Source organism: Stegostoma tigrinum, chromosome 2 (assembly GCF_030684315.1).
Source record: "Stegostoma tigrinum isolate sSteTig4 chromosome 2, sSteTig4.hap1, whole genome shotgun sequence".
Taxonomy (NCBI): domain Eukaryota; kingdom Metazoa; phylum Chordata; class Chondrichthyes; order Orectolobiformes; family Stegostomatidae; genus Stegostoma; species Stegostoma tigrinum.
The window spans coordinates 146798181-146821400 of record NC_081355.1 but is presented as its reverse complement, the minus strand read 5'-3'; the positions used below and the strand labels follow the sequence as shown (position 1 = coordinate 146821400).

Below are 23220 nucleotides of genomic sequence, written 5' to 3'. Positions count from 1 at the left end.
GAACATCACCATTTACAAGTTCCCGTCCAAGACATACTCCATCGGATTTGGACTCATCATCACTGAATCAAAATTCGTGAACACGTGCTGTGGGCGCTGACGTGCACCTGCACCAGATGGACTACAGCAATTCCAGAAGGGAACTCACCATCATGTTCTCAAGGCTGATTAGGGATAACCCTAAATCCTGCCTTTTGTGTGATGGCAACATCACAGCAAACAAAAATAAGAAAGTGTAAGAAGGCTTGAGTTCAATTCCTCATCTGTGTGTGGATACTTTAAAGGTGGTTTCAGGTATTTTGGCAAGAATCAGTCAGGATTCCTGGTCCAGATTACCATCCAGGGGCTGGAAACTTTCCATGTTTATATTTTATGAGGTCATGGTTTGCTTCAATTCCGAATTAACACTGACTGTCTATACTTAGCTGAATGATTGTTATTTAGCTGAAATATTGGAGAGTTGAACATAAAGAGATTGAACAAAATTAGGTCGGTTGATCATCTGTGAAAGCACTGTAGCCAATTCTAAACATGTCCTCATTCAACATGCACACACTTCCCACCAAGTGAACTCCGAGTTACTTTTGCAAAGCTGCGAGTATGAACAATAAGGATGCGTTATTTGTAATGCAGCACAACAACGGAGGCTGATACAAATAACACAACACCAATGTACGGTTCAAATAACATCAGCTAATGAGTAACTGAGAAACAGCACATATTCCGAATTAAAAATTATAAAGTAGCAAAACAAAACAAAACCAGGTGTCTGTAAAGAGAAAATGAATTATAACTTTCCATGTGCAACCAGTCATCAGAACTCAGCATACATCTTTAAACCCAAATTAGTCATGGACAGCAACATAAGGTGCTTTTGTTTCTTGTTTTCTTAACCATTGATACCATTACACATCTGAATAAGTCATAAGCACGAGAGTTGTACAAACCTGATTCATCCACGACTGGCAAAGCAGAAACCCTTCTTTCCACAAATATACTCAGCGCTTTAATAATCGGAGTGTTTGGATGGATAAAGGCAATATTAAGGTACGTTCCTATCCCTAGTTCCTCCAGTGTTTTCTTCATAAAGGCAGGCTTTGGCATCTCAGAGACCTGTTGGATCACAAAAGGAACATTATTTACTAGAATTGGATTATATTTAGTGAATAATCCAGGGTGTGTGAAGTATTAGACAGGCAACCAATTTAGGACCATCATTTGGGCTGGCAGTGTGACCTACTTACATGTACTGGAAGCTAAATATATGTAAGAGACAGGTCCTGGCTCTTTGCAGACAGAACTGACTTGTACACACACTGCATCTGCTTCATCTCAACAAAATAACTGCCTTATTTCTGAAGACAATACCATAAGATCAGAGTCAACCTGCCTGCTTTAAAATTTTAACAAGGCTTGTTAGTTAACTGTCAGTCACTGCAAACTGGTGCATTTGCTGCGGCAATGCCCCTACTTGCCAACTATTCGGCATGCTCCTCTCATACATTATAAGTGGACACACTGTATGCATATTCAACGCACTCTAGCTCTGTACCACCAAACATCTGTTCATGTATTTGTTTTGAGTTACTTGAAAGCAATTCCACCCTCAGCATTTTTGCAGCTGGACTACTGCGGATAAGAGTCCCATACAAACAGCAGAAAGAGACAATCCTACTTTATTAAAGGTCAGACACTGAATTTCTGCATTTGCCTTTTGCGTAGTCTTCAACACAATCAGTGGCAACTTTATTTCGGAACTCACATTTATTGCTGGAAGCTTAAGTCTTGCAGGCTGTAACATCTTCTCAATGGTAACTAATACTTGGCAACAAATCCATCCTTGCCTATGATATACACAGCCACAGATTGAATGTAATAATACTAACCACATGGATCTGACTATAGGTAGATTTGAGATCACTACCCATGTAAGTCAGCCAAAAAGGAAGGATTTGCAAGGTAACGTGACCTGCTGCCAAACTTAAGAGGTGCAAAATGACGATGACTATGGAACATATTTATAAAAAATTCAACCATGGGACATGTGTTTCACAGTGAAAATTGCTAATAAAAGCAAGTGCTGAGGAAGCTGAAAGGTCTGAAGGTGGATAAAATCACTTGGACCAGGTGAACTACACCCCAGAGATCTGAAGGAGATAGCCAAGGAGATTCAGGAATCACTGGAGTTAGGAATGGTCCTAGAGGACTGGAAAATAGCTAATGTAACACCCCTGCTCAAGAAGGAAGGGAGGCAGAAGACAGGAAACTGTTGTCCAGTTAGCCTTGGTTGTTGGTAAGATTTTAGAATCCATCATTAAGAATGCAATTGTGATGTACTTGGAACTGCATGGTAAAATGGGGCTCAGCATGGCTTTGTCAGGGGGATATAATGCCTGACAAGTCTCTTAGAATTCTCTGAGGGTGTAACAAACAAGATGGACAAAGGAGAACCAGTGATTGTGATCTGTTTGGATTTCCAGAGGCCTTTGATAAGGTGCCGCACAGGAGGCTGCCAAACAAGATAACAGCCCATGTGTTAGTGACAAGATACTGGCATGAATAGAGGATTAGCTGAATAGTAGAAGGGAAGGATAAAGGGGTCTTTTGCAGGATGGCAGCCAGTGACTAGTGTAGTTCTGTAGGGTCAGTGTTTGGACTATAACTATTCAGGTTAAACACTAGGAGCTCTAGTTAAATGTTAACATGCTGGTTCAGTCAGCAGTAAGGAAGGCAAATGCAGTATTATCGTTATTACAAGGGGGATAGAATACAAAAACTGAAATGTACTGCTGAGGCTGTGGTCAGATCACATTTGGAGTATTGTGAGTAGTTTTGGGCTCCATATCTGAGAAAAGATGTGCTACGATTGAAGGGGTGTCCACAGGTTTACAAGAATGATCCTGGGGATGAAGGGCTTGTCGTATAGAGGTTGAGGACGTTGGATCTATACTTCAGAAGGATGAGGGGGAACCTGATTGAAACTTACAGAATATCGAGACACCTGGTTGACAGGACATGGGGTAGAGACTAGGACCTCAGGGCTAGCCTCAGAGTGAAGGGATGACCCTTTAGAATTGAGATGAGGAGGAATTTCTCCAGCCAGAGGATGGTGACTCTGGGGAACACATCGATGCAGAAGGCTGTGGATGCAACGGCACTGAGTACATTTAAGACATAGATATTTAGATTCTTGATTGGTAAAGGGATCAAGGGTTCCAGGGACAAGGCAGGGAACGGGGTTGAGAAATATATTGATTAAAAGTTGGTGCAGACTCAATGGGCTGAACAGCCTAATTCTAATCAGGTATCTTATGGACATGTGATGCAGCTGGTTGGACCAGCATTTGTGTCCATCCCTACTTACTTTAGAGAAGGAGATGATGAATTGTCTTCTAGAGCTGGAGACCTGAAATGCAGGTACACCCACAGTAACTATCAGGAAGTGAGCCCTGGGATTTTGAACCAGCGACAGTATGTGAACAGCAATATTGTTCCAAGTCAGGATGATGTGTAACATGCAAGGAACTTGTAACTAGTGGTACTTCTGGCTGAAGTTAGATACAAATGGGTCAGTTTTGTCTTTTGGGCTAATGTTCTCGCATTGTTGAGGATGTAGACATTGGTGGATCCTCTTGTTCCAACGAGTGGTTTTAATTGTCTACCACCATTATAACTGGGTGTGGCAGGACTGCAAAGCACAGATCTGATCCACTGCCTGTGGGAACACTGATCTTCATCTACTGCCTGCTACTAATGGTATTTAGCATGCATCCAGTCGAGTGTTAGTAGCTTCACCAGGTTGACACCTCATTTTTAAGTATGCCTGGTGCTGCTCCAGGAATGCCCTACTGCACTCTGCTTTGCAAACTTTATGCAGTCACGAGTACTACAGTTAAGCCTAAAAGGAGATTTATCATCAAGGAACTAGCACAACTGAAGACAGTTTCATCTTTAACTAAATGCTTGCAAGCATTCACCAGGGTGAAACAGTATGTTGTCAGGGGCTAAAATTGCAGACGAACAGACTGATCTTAACGGGTTTCTAAAAGTGTGTAGTAAAAAGCAATTTGAAATGGCCCATCAAATGTCCATTCAGGTGTCTGATCAAGTGTTGCAAAAAGTTGAAAATTAATACTTTGCTTGCTGCAGAGAGAGATTGAAAATGACTAACTTTGTTGCAACAGTAAAACACACAAAACAAAATCCCTGGAAATAAAGTTCCAATCGCCCTGGCTCTGAAAGTCTGCCAGGAAGAAGAAATAGGGTCTTTCCAGGGGGTTAGATTGCCGTTTGTTGAAAATCAGACACAAGAACACACAGGTAATTAAGACCTCAAATCTGCTCTTTTTAGTTACCAAACCTGGGCCACTAACCCAGGCACATTAAAGAATAGCACCAACACCACATGCCCTGTTGGAAATAACTTCCTCTGCAGGTTCTAACATCTTTTGGCTGCAGGTGACTGGCAGTGAGTAAAGTTTAATTTCCTTTCCTTAAGCACCAGTGGAAGAAAAACAACTTGTGTAAGTACTTAAAGTGCACAGATTCACACCAACATCTGGTCCTACTCTTAGGAGATAATACTTACAAAAAGCTGCAGGAACTTGAGGATCCGTTTATGAGTGAGGATATAAAGTGCATTTCCACTTATGGGGTCGATGACTGGCAACCGGTGGATCTTATTCTTTATGAGTGAATACACTGCATCAAAGAGGCTGAAAAAACAAAACAAGTTCAAGGTGAAGGCAAGGTAACAAGTTACTGAAGAAGTGTGAGGCATGCTTCAATGGCAGCATTCTTGTCTCAGTCAGAAATTCTATTTCAGACACCTGAGCAGAAAATCTCGGCTGATACTCCAGTGCAGTATGTCATTACATTGAGGCTCTATGTATCCTCTGAAGTGGATTCAAAAGAACCTATGATCCTTTCTCAAAGAGGGACAAGGAAGATCTCCTCAGTGCTCTGACCAACGTTTTTTGGTTGATTCTCGGGCTTGATAGTAACGCTTAATGCCAGGCCATGAAGTTGCAACTTCTGTTTGAATGCAATTCTGCCGCTGATGGACAACAGTGCTCTAGCATTACCAGAATCAACTATGACAGACTGCTGGCAGATGCTGATATGGCAATTTTATGGAGAGCACTGCATAAATGTAAAATGTCCATGTAATTTAGAAGCACCCAGATGACAATTCCATGCAGGCTAGCTCCTGTTCTTTCTTCGAGACTCTGTGTTGGATTGTTCCATAGGCAGGTGGCAGGTTCATTGACGAGGGATAACAAAGTGTGGAGCTGGATGAACACAGCAGGCCAAGCAGCATCTTAGGAGCACAAAAGCTGACGTTTCGGGCCTAGACCCTTCATCAGAAAAGCATTCATTGACCAGATTCCTTTATTAGGCAGTACATGACAAATTGCATTCTTGGCCCTACAAACACTGTACTCTATAACCAAAAATAACATCTCTATATCATAATGAAAAGGCATCTCATTCTCTTCAGAAATTCCAGACAAGTTAAAAAACAATTATGTTGATACTTAATGATTGAAAAGTGAAGACTGACACAGATACCAACAAGCAGTAAACAGAGTGGATCAGTAACTTAAATAACTGCCCTAAATTCAAAACAATTGTCAATAACTGAACGAAGTCACAACATTTACTTATATTTGAATTAAATGACTTGGCCCCTCCTTCGAGAAATCCTTTGTTTCTAGAGACCCAAACAAATTGCTATCAAAGTGATGTTGGGATATAATCTCAAATAAAAGCACGTGCTAGAAACAACAGCTGAGCCTAACACAGAGCTAAACTTTACAATTTAAAAAAAATTGTCAGGTTTATTCCCTGTTGAGAAATCCTTTGAGTAAAAAGTTTACGAAGTGCAACCCTTTAGATTTCCACGAAAATATCTACCAGCTGAAGTGGAAAATTTCATTCAAGTCTTTTGTCTTGGGTTGAGGGGGGGTGGGGGTTGGGGAGATCGTGGGAGGGAGCAAGTAATCCAACTAACGTTAACCAGAAAGTCAAAGTGACAGCACGTAACGGTTTTAGCTTGTCCCCTCCAAAAGCTGCTCTCGTTGTATTCATTCTGCCCCTCTATAATCCCTGAACTGTTTTCTTGCTGGAGCGAGCCTTTACGGACTAAGTGCAGCCAAACCAGCTCTTCCACTTGTAACATTACCGCAGACTTAAAAGCATTGCGGGTAAAGACAAACAAAGAACCTCAGTTGAGCTAAAAACAATGCAAAGTGGTCTACCTACCTTGCATCTGGCGTTATGTTCACTAAAGGCTTAAATGTTTCTTGTAAATAAAGCTCTGAAGAGGGAGAAAATAAGAATACAAAAAGGTCAACTACATAAGGAAATGTCAGACTCCAAATTAAAAGCAACATTGTTCAAAAAACTATAGGTAAGTAAAAGGACGCAAACATCAGGCACTATAGACACAGACTCTCACTTTCCTTTTCAGAGAGCTTCCAAAAGGGGTTAACCAGACTGAAACTCAAATTGTAACTACTGAGTAGAAGACAAAATTACCCAAAACAGGTTTTTATTTGACAGGGTCAGGAAGAATGATGAAATTTTTCTTATTGAAGAAACATATGACATTTGGAAACAAGCTGGGATGACTCTCATTTTCCATCATCACTTCGTCAAGTCTATGATCGCCTCATCAAGTGTAACAGCGGTGCTAAAAGTACATAACATCTTATCCAGTTCAGTCCTATCAGATCCCCTCCTCAGTCTTCTAAATTTCATTGAGTACAGGTCCATTCGATCCAGTCTTTCTTCATATGTCAGTCCTTCCATCCTGGGAATCTCTCTGGTGAATTTCGCTTCACTCCCTCAATAACAAGAATGTCCTCCCTCAGACTAGGAGACCAAATACTGTACGTAATTCTCAAGGTGATGCCTCACCAAGGTCCTGTATAACTTCAGTAAGACATTCCTTATTCCGATACACAAATCCTCTTGCTATGAAGGCCAGCATGCCAATAACTTTCCTCTTTCCTGCTGCACCTGCATTGCAACCTTGTTCCACCATGACACCCACGTCTCACTGCATCTCATTTTTTCCTAAACTGTCACCAATCAGGTCATAAAAACTTAAAGAACTGTGGATGTTGTAAATCAGGAACAAAAGCAGAAGTTGCTGGAAAAGCTCAGCAGGTCTAGCAGCATCTGTGATGAAAAAAAATCAAAGATAACACTAAGACCCAGGTTCGATTCCAGCCTCAGGTGACTGTCTGTGTGGAGTTTGCACATTCTCCCCATGTCTGCGTGGGTTTCCTCCGGGTGCTCCGGTTTCCTCCCACAGTCCAAAGATGTGCAGGCTAGGTGGATCGGCCATGCTAAATTGCCCGCAGTGTTCAGGGGTGTGTGGGTTATAGGGAAATGGGTCTGGGTGGGATGCTTCAAGGGGCGGTGTGGACTTGTTGGGCCAAAGGGCCTGTTTCCAAGCTGTAGGGAATCTAATCTTAAGGTCCGAAACTCTGAATTTTTCTTCACAGATCCTACCAGACCAGCTGAGCTTTTCTGGCGACTTCTGTTCTTGTACCATTCAGATAGTAATCTGCCTTCCTGTTATTGTGACCAAAGTGGATAACCTCACATTTATCCACATTATATTGCATTTTCCAAGTATGTGCCCACTTAGCCAGTCTGTCCAAGTCACCCTGCAGCGTCTTAGCGTCTTCCTCACAGCACATACTGTCATACAGCTTAGTGTTGTCTGTAAATTTGGAGACCGTGGCATTCAATTCCTTCATCCCAATCATTAATGTACATTGTAAGCAGCTGGGGTCCCAGCAATGAGCCCTGCAGCACCCACTCACACTGCCTGCTGCTCTGAAATGGATCTGTTTATTCCAATTCTCTGCTATCTGTCTGCTGAACAGCTCTCTATATACATCAATAAATTACCTCCCATACGTGAGCTTTAATTTTGCTTACTAATCTCTTGTGTGGGACCTTGTCATCAGCCCTTTGGAAGTACAGATCCACAATATCCACTGATTTACCCTTGTCCACTCTGCTGGTCACATTCTCACAAAATTCCGGGAGATGCATGATTTCCCTTTCGTGAATCCATGCTGACTCAGACTTACCCTGTCACCACTTTCCAAATTGCTCAGTTACTACATCCTTAATATTGACTCCAGCATTGTTCCCACCACTGATGTCAGGTTAACCAGCCTATAATTCCCCATTTTCCCTCCCTTCTTTTTAAAAAATGGGGTTACATTAGCTATTCTTCAGTCCACTGGATCCTCATGTTAAACTTACTAGGAGGCATCCTTCATCTAATGAAAGAGTCCAGTAGCATTATAGTGACTTTATCAACCCCTTTAATTTTTTGGCACTTGAAATCCACTTCTTGAAGTACTTTCAGTGATTTGGCCTTTAGTTATCCATGACGGTGAATTCTACAAGTTCATCAGCGTTTCAGTAAAGAAATTTCTCCTCATTTCAGTCCAAAATGGCCTATCCCATATCCTGAGACTGCGAACCCTTCTTCTGGAACCTCTCCCCAGCCACAACTAGGGATGTGGAGTTAAGGCATCAGCTCTGACCTCACACAATGCTCACAGGGTCTAGTCCTGTTCCTTGGTCTTATGTTTCTTAAACTTGAATCTGCACCCATAAAGTAGAACTCCAAGAAAAGTTCAGCATCTTCAGGAGTGGGGGAAATAGAAGGAACTGGAAAAATTACTCAATTCCCTAAAAATATAATCACTTAACTAAACAAACATTCAAACTAAAATTACCCATTATTAATATGGAACTACATGAAGCATACATTTTACCCCTGCAATATGACATTTAACCTAAAATTGATATCAATGCTTAGAGTAGTACATCTGGATCCTGTTATAGGCTGTCTGAAAACTCTCATTCTTACTCTGAGAACATTCCAAACAGAATCCCATTGCTTTAAATGAGCAAAGACTTAGTGAAACCATCTATAAAATCCACTGGGATGTCCTGCAGTAATATACAACTACACAAGATTAAAAGAGGTAAGGCAGCAATTTAACATCAATGACTTTTATTTCATATTCACTCACAAGACTTGGGCATTACTGGCTGGCCACTATTTATTGCCTGTCCCCAGTTACCCTTCTTAAGGTGAGCTACCTTCTTAAACTATGCAGTCCACATGTGGCGGATTGATTCACAATTCCATGAGGGAGGGAACTCCAGGAATTTGACCCAGCAACACTGAAGGAACAGTGATATATTTCCAAGTCAAGATGGTGAATGTCTTTTTGATTTATTATTGTCACATGTATCAAGATACTTTTCTCTGTATCATTTTGTGTGCTATCCAGACAAGTCATACTTTACATAAGTATACCAGGGTAATAGAACAGAATGAAAAATATAGTGTTACTGTTACACAGAAGGTACAGAGAAAAGTCAATTGTAATATAGGAGAGGTTGGAGGGGAGCTTGCAGGTGGTGTGCCATGTATCTGCTGCCCTTGTCCTTCTAGATGGAAGAGGTTGTAGGATTGGAAGGTGCTATCCAAGGGACTTTTGTAAACTTTTGCAGTGCATCTTGTAGATAGTACACACTGCTGCTACTGAGTGTTGGTGGTGCAGGGAGTGCATGCCTGTAGATGTGATGTCAATCAAGTGGGCTGCTTTGTCAAGCTCCTTCAGGGTTGTTGGGGCTGCACCCATCCAGGCAAGTGGAGAGTACTCCATCACACTCCTGACTTGTGCCTTATAAATACTGGACAGGCTTTGGAGAGTGAGAAGGAGTTACATGCCTCCCTATGCCTAGCTGCTGATCTGCTTTTGTAACTATGTTTTTGTGACGAATCCAGTTGAATTTCTGATCAATGGCAACCCCATTGATGCTGATAGTGGGAGCTTCAGTGGTAGTACTGAATATCAAAAGCGATGATTATATTGTCTCTTATGGATAATGGTCAGTACCGGGCATTTGTGTGGTGCAAAGGTTATAGCCAAAGCCTGAATGGTGTCCAGACCTTGCTGCATTTGGACATGAATTGATTCAGTATCTGAGGAATTGTGAATGTACAATATTCAGAATCAATCATCAGTGAACATCTCCAGTTATAGCTTTACAATGCAGGGAAATGACGCAGCTGAAGATGGTTGGGTCCGAGACACTACCCTGAGGAACTCCAGCACAGATGTCCTGGAGCTGAGATGACTGACCTCCAGCAACCACAACTGTCTTCCTATGCACTAGGTATGACTCTAACTAGCAGAGAGTTTGCCCCGATCCCCAATGATTCCAGTTTTGCTTGGGGTCCTTGATGCCTTGCTTGGTTAAATGTGGCCTTGATGTCAAGGGCTGTCACTCTCACCTCACCTCTGGTATTCAGCTCTTTTGTCAGTGTTTGAACCAAGGCTGTAATGAGATCAGGATGTAAGTGGCCCTGGCGGAACCCAAACTAGTCTTCACTGAGCAGGTGCTGCTTGACAGCACTGTTGATGACACCTTCCATCACTTTACTGATGCTCGAGAGTAGACTGATGGGGCGGTAATTTCCTGTGTTGGATTTGACCTGGTTTTAGTGTATAGGGTGTACTTGGACAGTTTTCCACATTGTGAGGTAGATGCCAGCTGTACTAGAACAGTTTGGCTAAGGGAGCGGCACATTCTGGAGCACATCATAGAAACATAGAAGGTAGGAGCAGGAGGAGGCCATTTGGCCCATTGAGTCTGCATCACCATTCTTTACAATCATGGCTGATCATCCAACTCATTAACCTAACCCTGCTTTCTCCCCATAACCTTTGATCCCATTCACCCCAAATGCTATATCTAGTTGTCTCTTGAATACGTTCAAGGTTTTGGCATCAACTACTTCCTATGGTAATGAATTCCACAGGATCACCACTCTTTGGGTGAAGAAATGTCTACTCATCTCCATCCTAAATGGTCCATCTTAAATCTTCAGACTGTGACCCCTGATGCTGGACATACCCACTATAAGGAACATTCTCCCTGCATCTACCCTGTCCAGTCCTGTTATAAGTCTCTATGAGATCCCCCTCATTCGTCTGAACTCCAGCAAAAGCAATCCTAACCTCATCAATCTCTCCTCATACGTCAGTCATGTCATTTGTGGAATCAGCTTGGTAAACCTTTGCTGCACGCCCTCGAGAGCAAGAGCATCCTTCCTCAGAAAAGGTGACCAAAACTGTACACAATGTTCTAGGTACGGCCTCACCAAGGCCCTGTAAAACTGCAACAACACATTCCTGCTTCTGTAGTCAAAACCTCTTGCAATAAAGGCCAATGTGCCATTTGCCTTCTTTACCGCCTGCTGCACCTGCATGCTTACCTTCAGCAACTGGCGCACAATGACGCCCATGTGCTGCTGCACACTCCCCTCTCCCAAGTTACAGCTATTCAGGTAGTAACCTGCCTTCCTGTTTTTGCTTCCAAAATGAATTACCTCACTGATCCAAATTAAACTGCACCTGCCATTGATTTGCCCACTCACCCAACCTGTACAGATCAAGCTTTAGTACTATTGTTGGAAAGTTGTCAGGGCCCAGAGGCTTTGCTGTATCCAGTGCCTCTAACCATTTCATAATGCCATGTGGTGTCAATCAAATTGACTGAAGATTGGTATCTGTAATGTAGGGACCACTGGAGGGGGCCAAGATGGATAATCCACTTGGCCTATCAAGCTGAAGATTGTTGCAAACGCTTCAGCCTTATCTTTTGCATTTATGTGTTGGACTTTTCAATCAGTGAGGATAGAGATATTTGTGGAGTTTCCTCCTCCATTGAATCTGTTGGTTATGAGATTTCTTAGCTCTTAGACTCTATCACTTGCTGCTATACTATTCGGCTTGTAAGTAGTCCTGTGTGGTAGCTACCACAAATTGACACTTCATCCTCAGGTATAGAGATAACAAGGTGTAGAGCTGGATGAACACAGCAGGCCAAACAGCATCAGAGGAGCAGGAAAGCCGATGTTACGGGTCTGGACCCTTCTTCAGAAAATTTTCTGAAAGAGGAATTTTTTGAAGAAGGGTCCAGACCCGAAACATCAGCTTTCCTGCTCCTCTGATGCTGCTTGGCCTGCTGTGTTCATCCAGCTCTACACCTTGTTATCTCAGATTCTCCAGCATTGGCAGTTCCCACTATCTCATCTTCAGGTATGCCTGGTGCTGCTCCTGGCATACCGTCTTGCACTCTTCATTTAACCAGGGTTAATCCCCTGGCTTGATGATAACACTTGAGTGGGTGATATGCCGGGCCATGGGGTCACAGATTGTACTAGGGTACAACTCTGCCGCTGTTGATGGCCCACAATGCCTCATGAATGTCCAGTCTGCGATTGCCAGAACTGTTCGAAGTCTGTACCATTTAGCATGGTGACAGTGCCATACGTCATGATGGAGGTTGTTCTCGATGTGAAGGCGGGACTTTGTCTGCACAGGGATTGTGTGCAGTGGTCACTCTCGCCAATACTGTCACGGACAGATGCATCACCAGCTGGCAGATTGACAAGGAAGAAGTCAGGTATAGGCTTTCCTCTTGTTGGTTTCCTCACCACCTGCCACAGACCCAGTCTAGCAGTTATGTCCTTTAGGACTCGATCAGCAGTGCTGCTGTTGAGCCACTCTGTGGTGGACATTAAAATAGCCCAGAGTACATTCTGTACCCTAATTACTTTGTGGCTGCTTCAACTGTTGTTCAATAGGGGGGGAGGTGCAATTCGTCTAAAGAGGGAGGACAGTATGTGGTTAGCAGCAGGAGGTTTCCTTGCCCATGCTTAACCGGAAGCCATGAGGCTTCGGAGGGGTGGAGTCAATTTAAGGACTCTGAAGATAACGCCGTCAACTGCCCATCACTGTGACTCCACCTATACTGGGCTTGTCCTGCTGATTGGACACATATCCAGGGCTGGTGATGGTGGCATCTGCGACATTGTCTGTCAGATATGATTCCATAAGTATAACTATGTCTGGTTATTGCTTGATTCCTCTAAGGCAGCTCTCCTAATTTTAGGACTAGCCAAGTTGTTTGTAAGGAGGACTTTAGGGAGCCCAAGTCTAAATTGTGTTAGACAGTGTTAGGCAAACAGGCCTCAGCAACTTCACACTAACATTGTACATTTAGGGAATGGGAGGCAGAAAAAGGTACAAAATAGGAGAGAAATGCTTTATGTCTCAGCGAATGAAGTGGCCAAAATAATTAACCCAAGTCTGGCTATATGCATGAAGGAAAACAAAATTTGCATTGACTTCGTACAATACTGTATAAGCATTAAAAATGAATAGAAAAGCTCAAATTGATTCTTTGCTATAATGGCTCATGAGATGGCGCACTTTAGAAGTCAAACTCAAATCAAAACATTCAAGCTATCCAACATTTGTTTTGGAAAAAAAAACTGAGTCACTGAGTTAATCAGTGGATACAAATGCTTTTCTCCAGCATTGTACTAATAAAGTCTCCAAAGCAATCAAAGACAATTTTCTTGCACATCATAAATCTCTCAAATTAGTATCAGTACGCAATGTTCCAGAACAAGCAAAGAACTGAAGACATGGCGTTCATGCACAGCTCTCGTCAAAAGGCAGCAGTGTGATTGATTGATCATGTACTGAAATACAGTGAAAAGCTTTGTGTACAAACAGATCATAGTAAGCAATGATGTACAGCTCAAAAAGACTGCGAGGCATACAGGTTACACTGCATTGGGTGTGTGCCAGGAGAGATCAACGTTAGCAAGATCAGCATTATTTGAGGCCAGAAAGTCCATTCATCAGTTTAACAATGGCAAGGAAGAAGCTGTTCCTGAACCTGGTTGGGCGTGTGTGTTCAGGCATCTGCATCTTCTGCCTGATGGAAGAGGTTGTAGGAGGTCATTACCAGGGTGCAGTGGGTCTTTGATGATGTTGACTGCCTTTCCGCAGCAGCAAGCCATGCACATAGAGTGTATGGATAGAAGGTTGGCTTCCGTGATGGTCTTGGCTGTGCAGACCACCTTGTGTAGTTTCTTACAGACCTGGGCAGAGCAGTTGCCATACCAGGCTGCTTTGCACCCAGACAGTATGCTTTCAATGGTGCATCTGTAGAAGTTGGTGACGGACTTTATGGATGTGCCAAACTTCCCAGAGCTGCCTAAGGAAGAAGAAACGCTGCTGTGCCTTTTTGACTGTCGCATTTACATGGGAAGTCCAGGACAGGTCGTCAGTTATCGCGACTCCGAGGAACTTGATGCTGTCCACCCGCTTAAACCTCAGCTCCGCTGATGTGGATGGGGTCGTGATCTCCTCCTTTTTTTCTGAAGTCAATGATCAGTTCTTTGGTTTTGCCAATGCTGAGAGAGAGTTTGTTCTCATTGCATCACATCACCAAGCCCTCCTCTATCTCCCTTCTGTATTTGGACTCTCGTTGTTAGATATCCATCCTATTTCGGTGGTGTTGTCAGTGAACTTGTAGATGGTGTTCATTCATAATTTGGCAACACATTGTGGGTATGCAGGGAGTACAGCAGGGGGCTGAGGATGCATCCTTGTGTGGGGGCTCCAGTGTTGAGTGTTATTGTGGAGGAGGTGCCTCACTGATTACGGTCTCTGGGTCAGAAAGCTGAAGATCTAGTTGCAGAGGGCTCAGCTGAGACCAAGGTCATGCAGTTTTGAGATCAGTCCGGTGGGGATAATCGTGTTGAAGGCAGAGCTGAAGTCAACAGCAGTAGCCTGACTTAGGTGTCCTTGTTGTCCAGATGTTCTAGGGATGAGTGCAGGGCTGGGCAAAGGGCATCTGCTGTGGAACTATTACATTGGTAAACAGGTTATAGGGGACTGAGGCAGGTTGGGAGACTAGAGTTGATGTGGGTCATGACCAGCCGCTCTAAGCACTTCATGATTATTGAAGTCTGAGCCACTGGGCAGTAGTCAAAGCACACTGGATGTGCTTTCCTAGGTACAGGGTTGATGGTGGTGTTCCTGAAGCAGGTGGGGGCTTCGGCTTGTAGGAGGGAGAGGTTGAATATGGCGGTGAATACCTCCACCAGTTGGTTTGCACGTGATCGGGGTACTTGGCCGGGAACATTCTCCTTGGGTGACTCCCAGGAAGACCGAGCTGACATGTGCAGCAGTGACAGAGGGAGCAGGCGTGTCTGGGGCTGTCAGGGCAGGCATCGCCTCGCCACTGGCATTCTGCTCAAACCGAGCATAGAAAGCACTGAAGCATTATGGGGAGATGTACCTTCGCCTGCTATCTTGCTCTGCTTCATTTTATATCCCATAGTGTTGTTTAGTCCTTGCCATAGGCAGTGGGAGTCTGATTCTTACCCATGGTATTTGGCAGCTGAATATTGATGATTTTTTTCTAAAAACATATCACAGAAAAGATGCCACACTGAAGGAATGATGGCCAAGGAAACATTGTGAGCATTGTAAGGGAGGCCAGGGGCAGTTATCATCTCCAAATCAAGCCCAGTGTCTCCACTTGGTAGGGAGATGGGTTTGACTGGCTCTCTGTCACTTAACCAACATTTCTCCTAGGAGAAGACCTGCTGTACTTGAAAACAAGTGAGATGCAGAGGATGGAAAAGAGTTGTTAAAGTGCTTCCTGGTACCAAAGTGTCATCGCAATTATGAATGAGAAGATGTCACATGGCTCTAACGTATAGTTCTGCTATGCTAGGATGAATCATGGAATATGTAAAATGAAAAATGTAAAAGCCTCAAAAAAATCATGACCGATCAACCCATGAATGATTATCCTCCCTCATCCCCTTCACTTCAGCTACACCCGAGTTGAGGCCTGCAGTGGCAACATCCTGCACCTATGGTGGGAAGAGGTGGGGTTCCAGAGGCAGCCAGAAATTCCATTAAGGGATCAGTATTCTTCAAATCCTGGAGACTGAACTAGCTCCGGAGCATAGGAATGGATCAGATCTGGACCTCTAAAGTTGAGATGCTAGTCAGCTTTCAGATGCCCAGCTATTGGCTAGGAACAAACCAGGTTAGCAGACTTTTTAAAAATATGACAGAAATAAAGTACTTTCAAAGGAGCATGTGGACAACATACATTTTATTGACTGTTCTCCATATGGTTTAGTGACTAACTGAACCATATGGTATGGGAGATCCTCTCAGACAAGGTCAAACTGGATAGAGTTTCACAATCTCAGCTGGGCTAGGTGAAGTACTATAAATTGGTCTTAATGCCTCTCTTTGGGCAAAGTGCTAGAAGAAAAAATTAGCCTCTGGTTATTACTCAATGAAACCTGCTGTGATGCTGTCCTAGTTGCTAAAATTCACCTCCCTTTCACACAGGCCCTTCAGAGCAGTAAGATACTGCAAGACCCTTCACAAGAGCATAAGATATTAGGACAGATGACCAACAGTTATGAAATGACGCCAGCTTAGAAGGAGTTGAAGAAGTTAAAGTGTCAACATTGATTGTGCAGGTACATAAAGTGGAAAAAAATATACTTGGACGGACCTGTAGAATTGCACACGCACAGCTTCTAAAATAAATAGGAGAACAGGAAGCGAACTGAAAGGAAAGCTGCATCACCCATGGTGATTTTCTTGACAAACCTAAGGGCAGCATTTTTATAAGGGCAAAGGTGCTGTGGCATATGATGCACAAGGTTTTATTCAGCCAATGTGCAGCTGGATAAGCTTCAAGGACACAATTTCTGTTTAGCCAAAAAGATAAGGATCAGTTGGAATTCTTGCTGTTTAGCCATGAACTGTTTAAGATTGTAATCTGCAGGTCAATCTCACACTGGAGATTAGAAGTGTCAGTACATTCAGTTTGTTTTTACATCAGTGCTGATGTATAAGTTTTAATTCATTACTTGGATATCTTGTGTGTTATCCTGAGAACAACAGGATAGTTGATTACCATTCATTTTAGTACAATTACAAGGTGATTGGCAAAGGCAAAGGTTTTGGACCGAAATAAAAGCAGGTGGTACGGTTTTCATTTGTGAAGCTTTACCCGGCGTTTATTGTAGGAACTTGATTATTTTGGACTTTCAGGGGCACTGAAACATGAAATCGAAAACAATCTGTACTGAAACTGCTATACATTGGGGATCATTTGATGACACAAATGTATAATTTCTGAGGATCGTTTAAAAGTAGGAACTACTCAGGAAACAGAAAGGCTAGAGGTAAATGCCTCACTTAGGATTGTGAGGGGTAAAAGAAAATTAAAAGTAAAAGAAAACAACTAAAAGAAAATAGGTCTCTAAGTAATTTTAACTGTGTTCTCCAAAGGCTAGTCGATCAAAATACTTGTGAAAAGTGCACATCTATCAGCTCAGAAAATATTCAACATAAGTCAATATTTTAGAAAAAACAGTTGAACTCCCATCCAGAATTACTATCTCTGCTCACAAATTAATAATGACCCCATTAGTGAAGTATCAGATAGATTGAGAGGTCAAAAACAAAGGAATGTGTTGTTCCTACCTCTCCATGATTCAATCTTGTGCTCTTCTAGCTCATAGATTTGTACCTAAAATGAAAAAAAACCAACCTATTATTTAGTGATAATGGGAACAGCAGATGCTGGAGAATCCGAGATAATAAAATGTGAGGCTGGATGAACACAGCAGGCCCAGCAGCATCTCAGGAGCACAAAAGCTTTGGGCCTAGACCCTTCATCAGAGAGGGGGATGGGGTGAGGGTTCTGGAATAAATAGGGAGGGGGGGGGGGAGGCGGACCGAAGGTGGAGAGAAAAGATGATAGGTAGAGTGGAGAGTATAGGTGGGGAGGTAGGGAAGGGAATAGGTCAGTCCAGGGAAGATGGACAGGTCAAGGAGGTGGGATGAGGTTAGTAGGTAGGAAATGGAGGTGCGGCTTGGGGTGGGAGGAAGGGATGGGTGAGAGAAGAACAGGTTAGGGAGGCAGGGATAGGCTGGGCTGGTTTTGGGATGCAGTGGGGGGAGGGGATGAACTGGGCTGGGTTTGGGATGCGGTGGGGGAAGGGGAGGTTTTGAAGCTGGTGAAGTCCACATTGATACCATTGGGCTGCAGGGTTCCCAGGCGGAATATGAGTTGCTGTTCCTGCAACCTTCGGGTGGCATCATTGTGGCACTGCAGGAGGCCCATGACGGACATGTCATCTAAAGAATGGGAGAGGGGGTGGAAATGGTTTGCGACTGGGAGGTGCAGTTGTTTATTGCCCCACACCTCCTCCCTCACCCCTATCCCAGGCCCCAAGATGACTTTCCATATTAAGCAGAGGTTCACCTGCACATCTGCCAATGTGGTATGCTGCATCCATTGTACCCTGTGTGGCTTCCTCTACATTGGGGAAACCAAGCGCAGGATTGGGGACCGCTTTGCAGAACACCTCCGCTCAGTTCGCAATAAACAACTGCACCTCCCAGTCGCAAACCATTTCCACTCCCCCTCCCATTCTTTAGATGACATGTCCATCATGGGCCTCCTGCAGTGCCACAATGATGCCACCCGAAGGTTGCAGGAACAGCAACTCATATTCCGCTTGGGAACCCTGCAGCCCAATGGTATCAATGTGAACTTCACCAGCTTCAAAATCTCCCCTTCCCCCACCGCACCCCAAAACCAGCCCAGTTCGTCCCCTCCCCCCACTGCACCACACAACCAGCCCAGCTCTTCCCCTCCACCCACTGCATCCCAAAACAAGTCCAACCTGTCTCTGCCTCCCTAACCTGTTCTTCCTCTCACCCATCCCTTCCTCCCACCCCAAGCCGCACTTCCATCTCCTACCTACTAACCTCATCCCACCTCCTTGACCTGTCCGTCTTCCCTGGACTGACCTATCCCCTCCCTACCTCCCCACCTATACTCTCCTCTCCACCTATCTTCTTTTCTCTCCATCTTCGGTCCGCCTCCCCCTCTCTCCCTATTTATTCCAGGACCCTCATCCCAACTCCCTCTCTGATGAAGGGTCTAGGCCCGAAACATCAGCTTTTGTGCTCCTGAGATGCTGCTGGGCCTGCTGTGTTCATCCAGCCTCACATTTTATTATAACCTACTATTTAGACAACCCCAAAATTTTAGTCAACTGTATTCATGTCTCCTATTTGAACAATATGCCAGAGAATAATCAGAATATTTAGAAAACTCTCTCAGGGTAAAAGCGAACTTTTCCGGTTAGTTTGCATAATCTAAGTTGAAGAGAACAGCTCCCACAGTCATGCAGTGTCAGAGCAGAGAAATAGGCCCTTGGGCTCAACAAGTCTATGCCGAACAACAAACACCAAGCTATACTAATCCTTACCACCTACACTGGTCCATAGCCTACTATGCCCTGGCATAATAAGTGCTTGTCCAGATGCTTCTTAAATGTTGCAGGAGTATCTTTCTCCACCACCTGTCCAGGCAGTACGTTCCATATTTGTACCACCCTCTGGATGAAAGAAATTTTTCTCAGATCCCGACTAAACTAATTACTCCTCACCTTAAACTTATGCCCTTTGGTCTTAGGCATACCTGCCATGGGGAAAGATTCTCACCATGTAATCCTGTCTAAGCCTCAGAATTTGTATACTTCTATCAGATTCACCTTCAGCCTCTTCTATTCTAGGGAACACAAACCAACCTATCCATAAGACCATAAAGATGCAAGAGCAGAATTTGGTCATTCAGCCCATCGAGTCTGCTCCACCACTCAATCATGGTTGATATTTTCTCAACCCCATTCTCCTGCCTTCTCCCTGGAACCCTTGAGCCCCTTTACTAACCAAGAACCTATCTTTGTCTTAAATACACTTAATTACTTGCCTCCATAGCCTTATTCCAACTCAACCCAAATGGGGTGGGGAAAAGAAAAGGAAGTTGGAAAGTGGTACACAATACATAAATAATCAATATAACAACAGTATACAAGACAGAGCAAGACTGAACAAGAAATAGCATGAGAGATAGAAAACAACTCTCATTGGATACCTTTTTCAAAGAAATGCTTATGATAGTGCAGATGGAGGCCAAGCTGCCTACTGTATTCTGAGATAAAAATCAAGAGAAAGAAACAGGGATAAAAAGCAAATGAGAAAGTGAGAAAGAGCTAGAGCATGAGAGATTATAGCAGAGAAGTAAAGAATGGAGAAACAAGATGAAATACGTTTAAAAAAATGCACTAAAGGTTTTGCATCTAGAAAGACTGCCATAGGGGGTAAAATCACCTATTGTACTCTTATTAACTGTATCTACTTTTTGCCTGTATCTCACTTTTCTGCGTTTCTGATTTAGTTATTTACTTCGAGTCTCATGCTGTTATTTCTGTACCTAGCCTGGCAGTCAATTCTTTTGCTTATAAATATAATCAATGATGCAACATCACATGCTGGAGAAAATTACAGCAGAACAACGAGTGATGAGGCAGACAACTCTGATCTTTAGAAATTTAAAACAGAAGGACTTCAAACGCTTAGACGGTGAAAGTCTACTCTTAATGAGGATTCCTGCAGCCTGGTCATAGAATTCTAATTGTTTTTGCATAGCACAAACTGTCAAAACACAATTGGTATTTGATCCTTCAAGAGACCGGGGACCAGGATACTACATGAAATTTATCTTGTGGCTTTCAGTACTACAAATGCATGCATCATGACAGAGGGCCAGCAAAAGTTAGAACATTGCTGGCATGTTCACAATGCTGTTTTTTTTGGGGGTGGGCATGGGCAGTTCCAAGATTCTTACCAAGCAAGAACGAACACCATAGTCCCAAGTCAGGCCAGGACAGAGCTTGGAGGGGAACCTGCAGTGGTCTCGATTCCATATACCTGCTGCCTTTGAGATGGTGGAAAAGAGCCTTGCTGAACTGCTGTAGCACAATGTGTAGATGGTACAAGAATGTTTAATGAGGGATGGGGGTCAGAAGGATGCTGATCCAGCAGATTAATGTGTCTTGGATAATGTTTCTTAAGTTTGGTCAAATAATCAGGTATATTTAGTTTTAATAATATTGATTCAGTATACTTGTGTTCTCACAACTTCTTATTTTTAAATTATCTTATTTAAATGCAGTCAACTTTTCTTTGATCTGCTAATCAACTGAGGTACACATTACCTTCAAGGCAGTCTACACTGTCCCTTTTTCAACCTCTGCTGCATTAATTTTAACACAGCCTTACAGCTGATACCTAGATAGCCCTGAAGGGGCTAGCGAAGGATCTAGAGAAGGGTCTATTTTTCTGAAGAAGGGTCCAGGCCCGAAATGTCAGCCTTCCTGCTCCTCTGATGCTGCTTGGCCTGCTGCGATCGTCCAGCTCTACACCTTGTTATCTCAGATTCTCCAGCATCTGCAGTTCCTACTATCTCTAGCCCTGATACAGATGAATATGTTGAGAAATGGTGATAGATTTGGCCTTCCCAATTGTGGGAGACAACAGAGACCCGTTACTAACAAGAAGAGTAAATGCAAGATTTAAGTCCAAATACAATCTGACATACAACTGTATTTTGGGAAGTGTTCTTTCCTTAAGAGGTACAAAGAAATTGTTTTCAGCCCAACTTGAAAACCACGAAACAACAGCAATTATGGTATTTGTTTTTTTGACTTCATATACACCTATGAAGTACCTTGGGGCATTTATCACAAACAGACTAGATAAATTAAAGTTATTCAAGTGGTTGTTGATGCTGAGGCTGAATGTCTTGAATCTAACACATTTGTGTTTTCTCCACAAATATTATTAAGATGAATATTGATTAAAGTATGCAAATTTATTTCAACTAAGCCAGTTACTTTCTCAACAAAAAAAAACTTACTTGCTTCATTTGCCAAAATATTAATGTTGACAACTGAAAGCACTTACCATGGGTGATTTGTAGTATCTGTGGAGTATGTTAATGAAGTCTGTTATGGTTAACATTCCTAGGGGAAAACAAATATGATTAATTGAGGTTACAAAATGTTGCAGAACACTGTTACCACTGAAACCTGAAATTTGGGATATTCTTGTGAAAATCTATTTCATTTAAACCCAGCAATAATGTTTACATACGCATGGAGTTTTCACTTGTTGGGTTAAGAAAACCCCACTATATTACTTCCAGTTGCCAATAAACAAACATTAAATCCACTAGCAGTAAAGTGAGAATGGATGTAAAATCAAGTACATTCAGAACAAAGCTCAAGTATATGAAGAATAAAGTAGTAAAAGATATTTTTTCAAAATTTCAAGATTAGCGAATCGATAATACCTTTTTTATCCTACACATTTCTACATACATTAAAAGCAGCACCAAACTGATTTTGAGTCAACACATGAACACATAGCAGACACCCTTTAGTCACTGCACTTGGAATGTTTAAGATTCACAATTTTGCCTTGTCAGGATTTCCTGCAATGTTCGCTCTAAGCCTTGCAGCATTCTATTTCTTGTCCTGCATGACTTCACTGAATAGAAATGGAGTCTTAAATAGGATTAGAGCTGTTACTAGCACTAGGGTCAATGGGATTGTGAGAAGACAGCCATGCTTTTTTTTCGTGAACACATTTACCACACGATGCAGCTGATAGCATGTTATATTAGTTCAATTTATTCATTCCATTTTCAGCTCCAAAATCCCTTTTCTGTCACTGCTCCCTCTTCACTATGTTGCACTCAAAGTAACAGGGAGTAGGGAATTCTGCCCCTTGAGCCTGCTCCACTATTCAATAAAAATCGTGGCTGATCGGTGTTTAACTCCGTATGCCTTAGGCCCATATCCCTTGGTACCCTTGCTTAATAAAAAGTTTCCTCAGATTTAAATCTAACAATTGAATCAACATAGACCATTCTTCGCATGGAGAAATTTTTTCACATCTCTGCTGAATGGCCTGGCACTAATTCTTAGACCAAGTCCCCTGGTTCTAGAAGCTTCAACTAGTGGAAATATTTCATCTTACCTACCCTATCTTTCCCTGTCTGTTTCTAGTGACGTTCTGCAGGTCCTGTGGTAGGGGCCTTTCTGTTTGTGGCGCACATTAATAACTTGGATGTAAACGTAGTAGATGCAATCAAAAAGACTGCAGCTGACAAAAAAAAACATCAGTAGAGTTGTAAATAGTGAGGAGGATAGCCATAGATGGCAGGAGGAAATCAACAGACTGATTAGCTGGGCTGGGCAGTGACAATTGGAATTCAATCCATAAAAGTGAGAGAGAATGCGCCTGGAGATGCCCAAGGAAGTTAATGTTACACTATAAATAGTAGGACCCAGGAAAAGTACCGAAGAACTGAGGGGCATTGGTGCATATATTCACAGAACCC

At 42.9% G+C, this 23220-nt stretch overlaps 1 protein-coding gene across 9 annotated transcripts in view; it reads right to left on the bottom strand.

The window, feature by feature from the left end:
• Positions 1–23220, bottom strand: part of prkag2a (protein kinase, AMP-activated, gamma 2 non-catalytic subunit a) — a 447918-nt gene that overhangs the window by 13946 nt on the left and 410752 nt on the right. For all 9 annotated transcript variants that reach the window (XR_007249582.2, XM_048551429.2, XM_048551437.2 and 6 more), the window contains 5 exons: positions 21780–21838; positions 17442–17487; positions 6265–6319; positions 4589–4715; positions 948–1113 (listed from right to left, as the gene is read on the bottom strand). Coding sequence is in view for 8 of the 9 variants with exons in the window: in XM_048551429.2 (XP_048407386.1) it covers positions 948–1113; positions 4589–4715; positions 6265–6319; positions 17442–17487; positions 21780–21838 (453 nt within the window). In the remaining variant the exon portion in view is untranslated. The remainder of the gene's footprint in view (positions 1–947; positions 1114–4588; positions 4716–6264; positions 6320–17441; positions 17488–21779; positions 21839–23220) is intronic.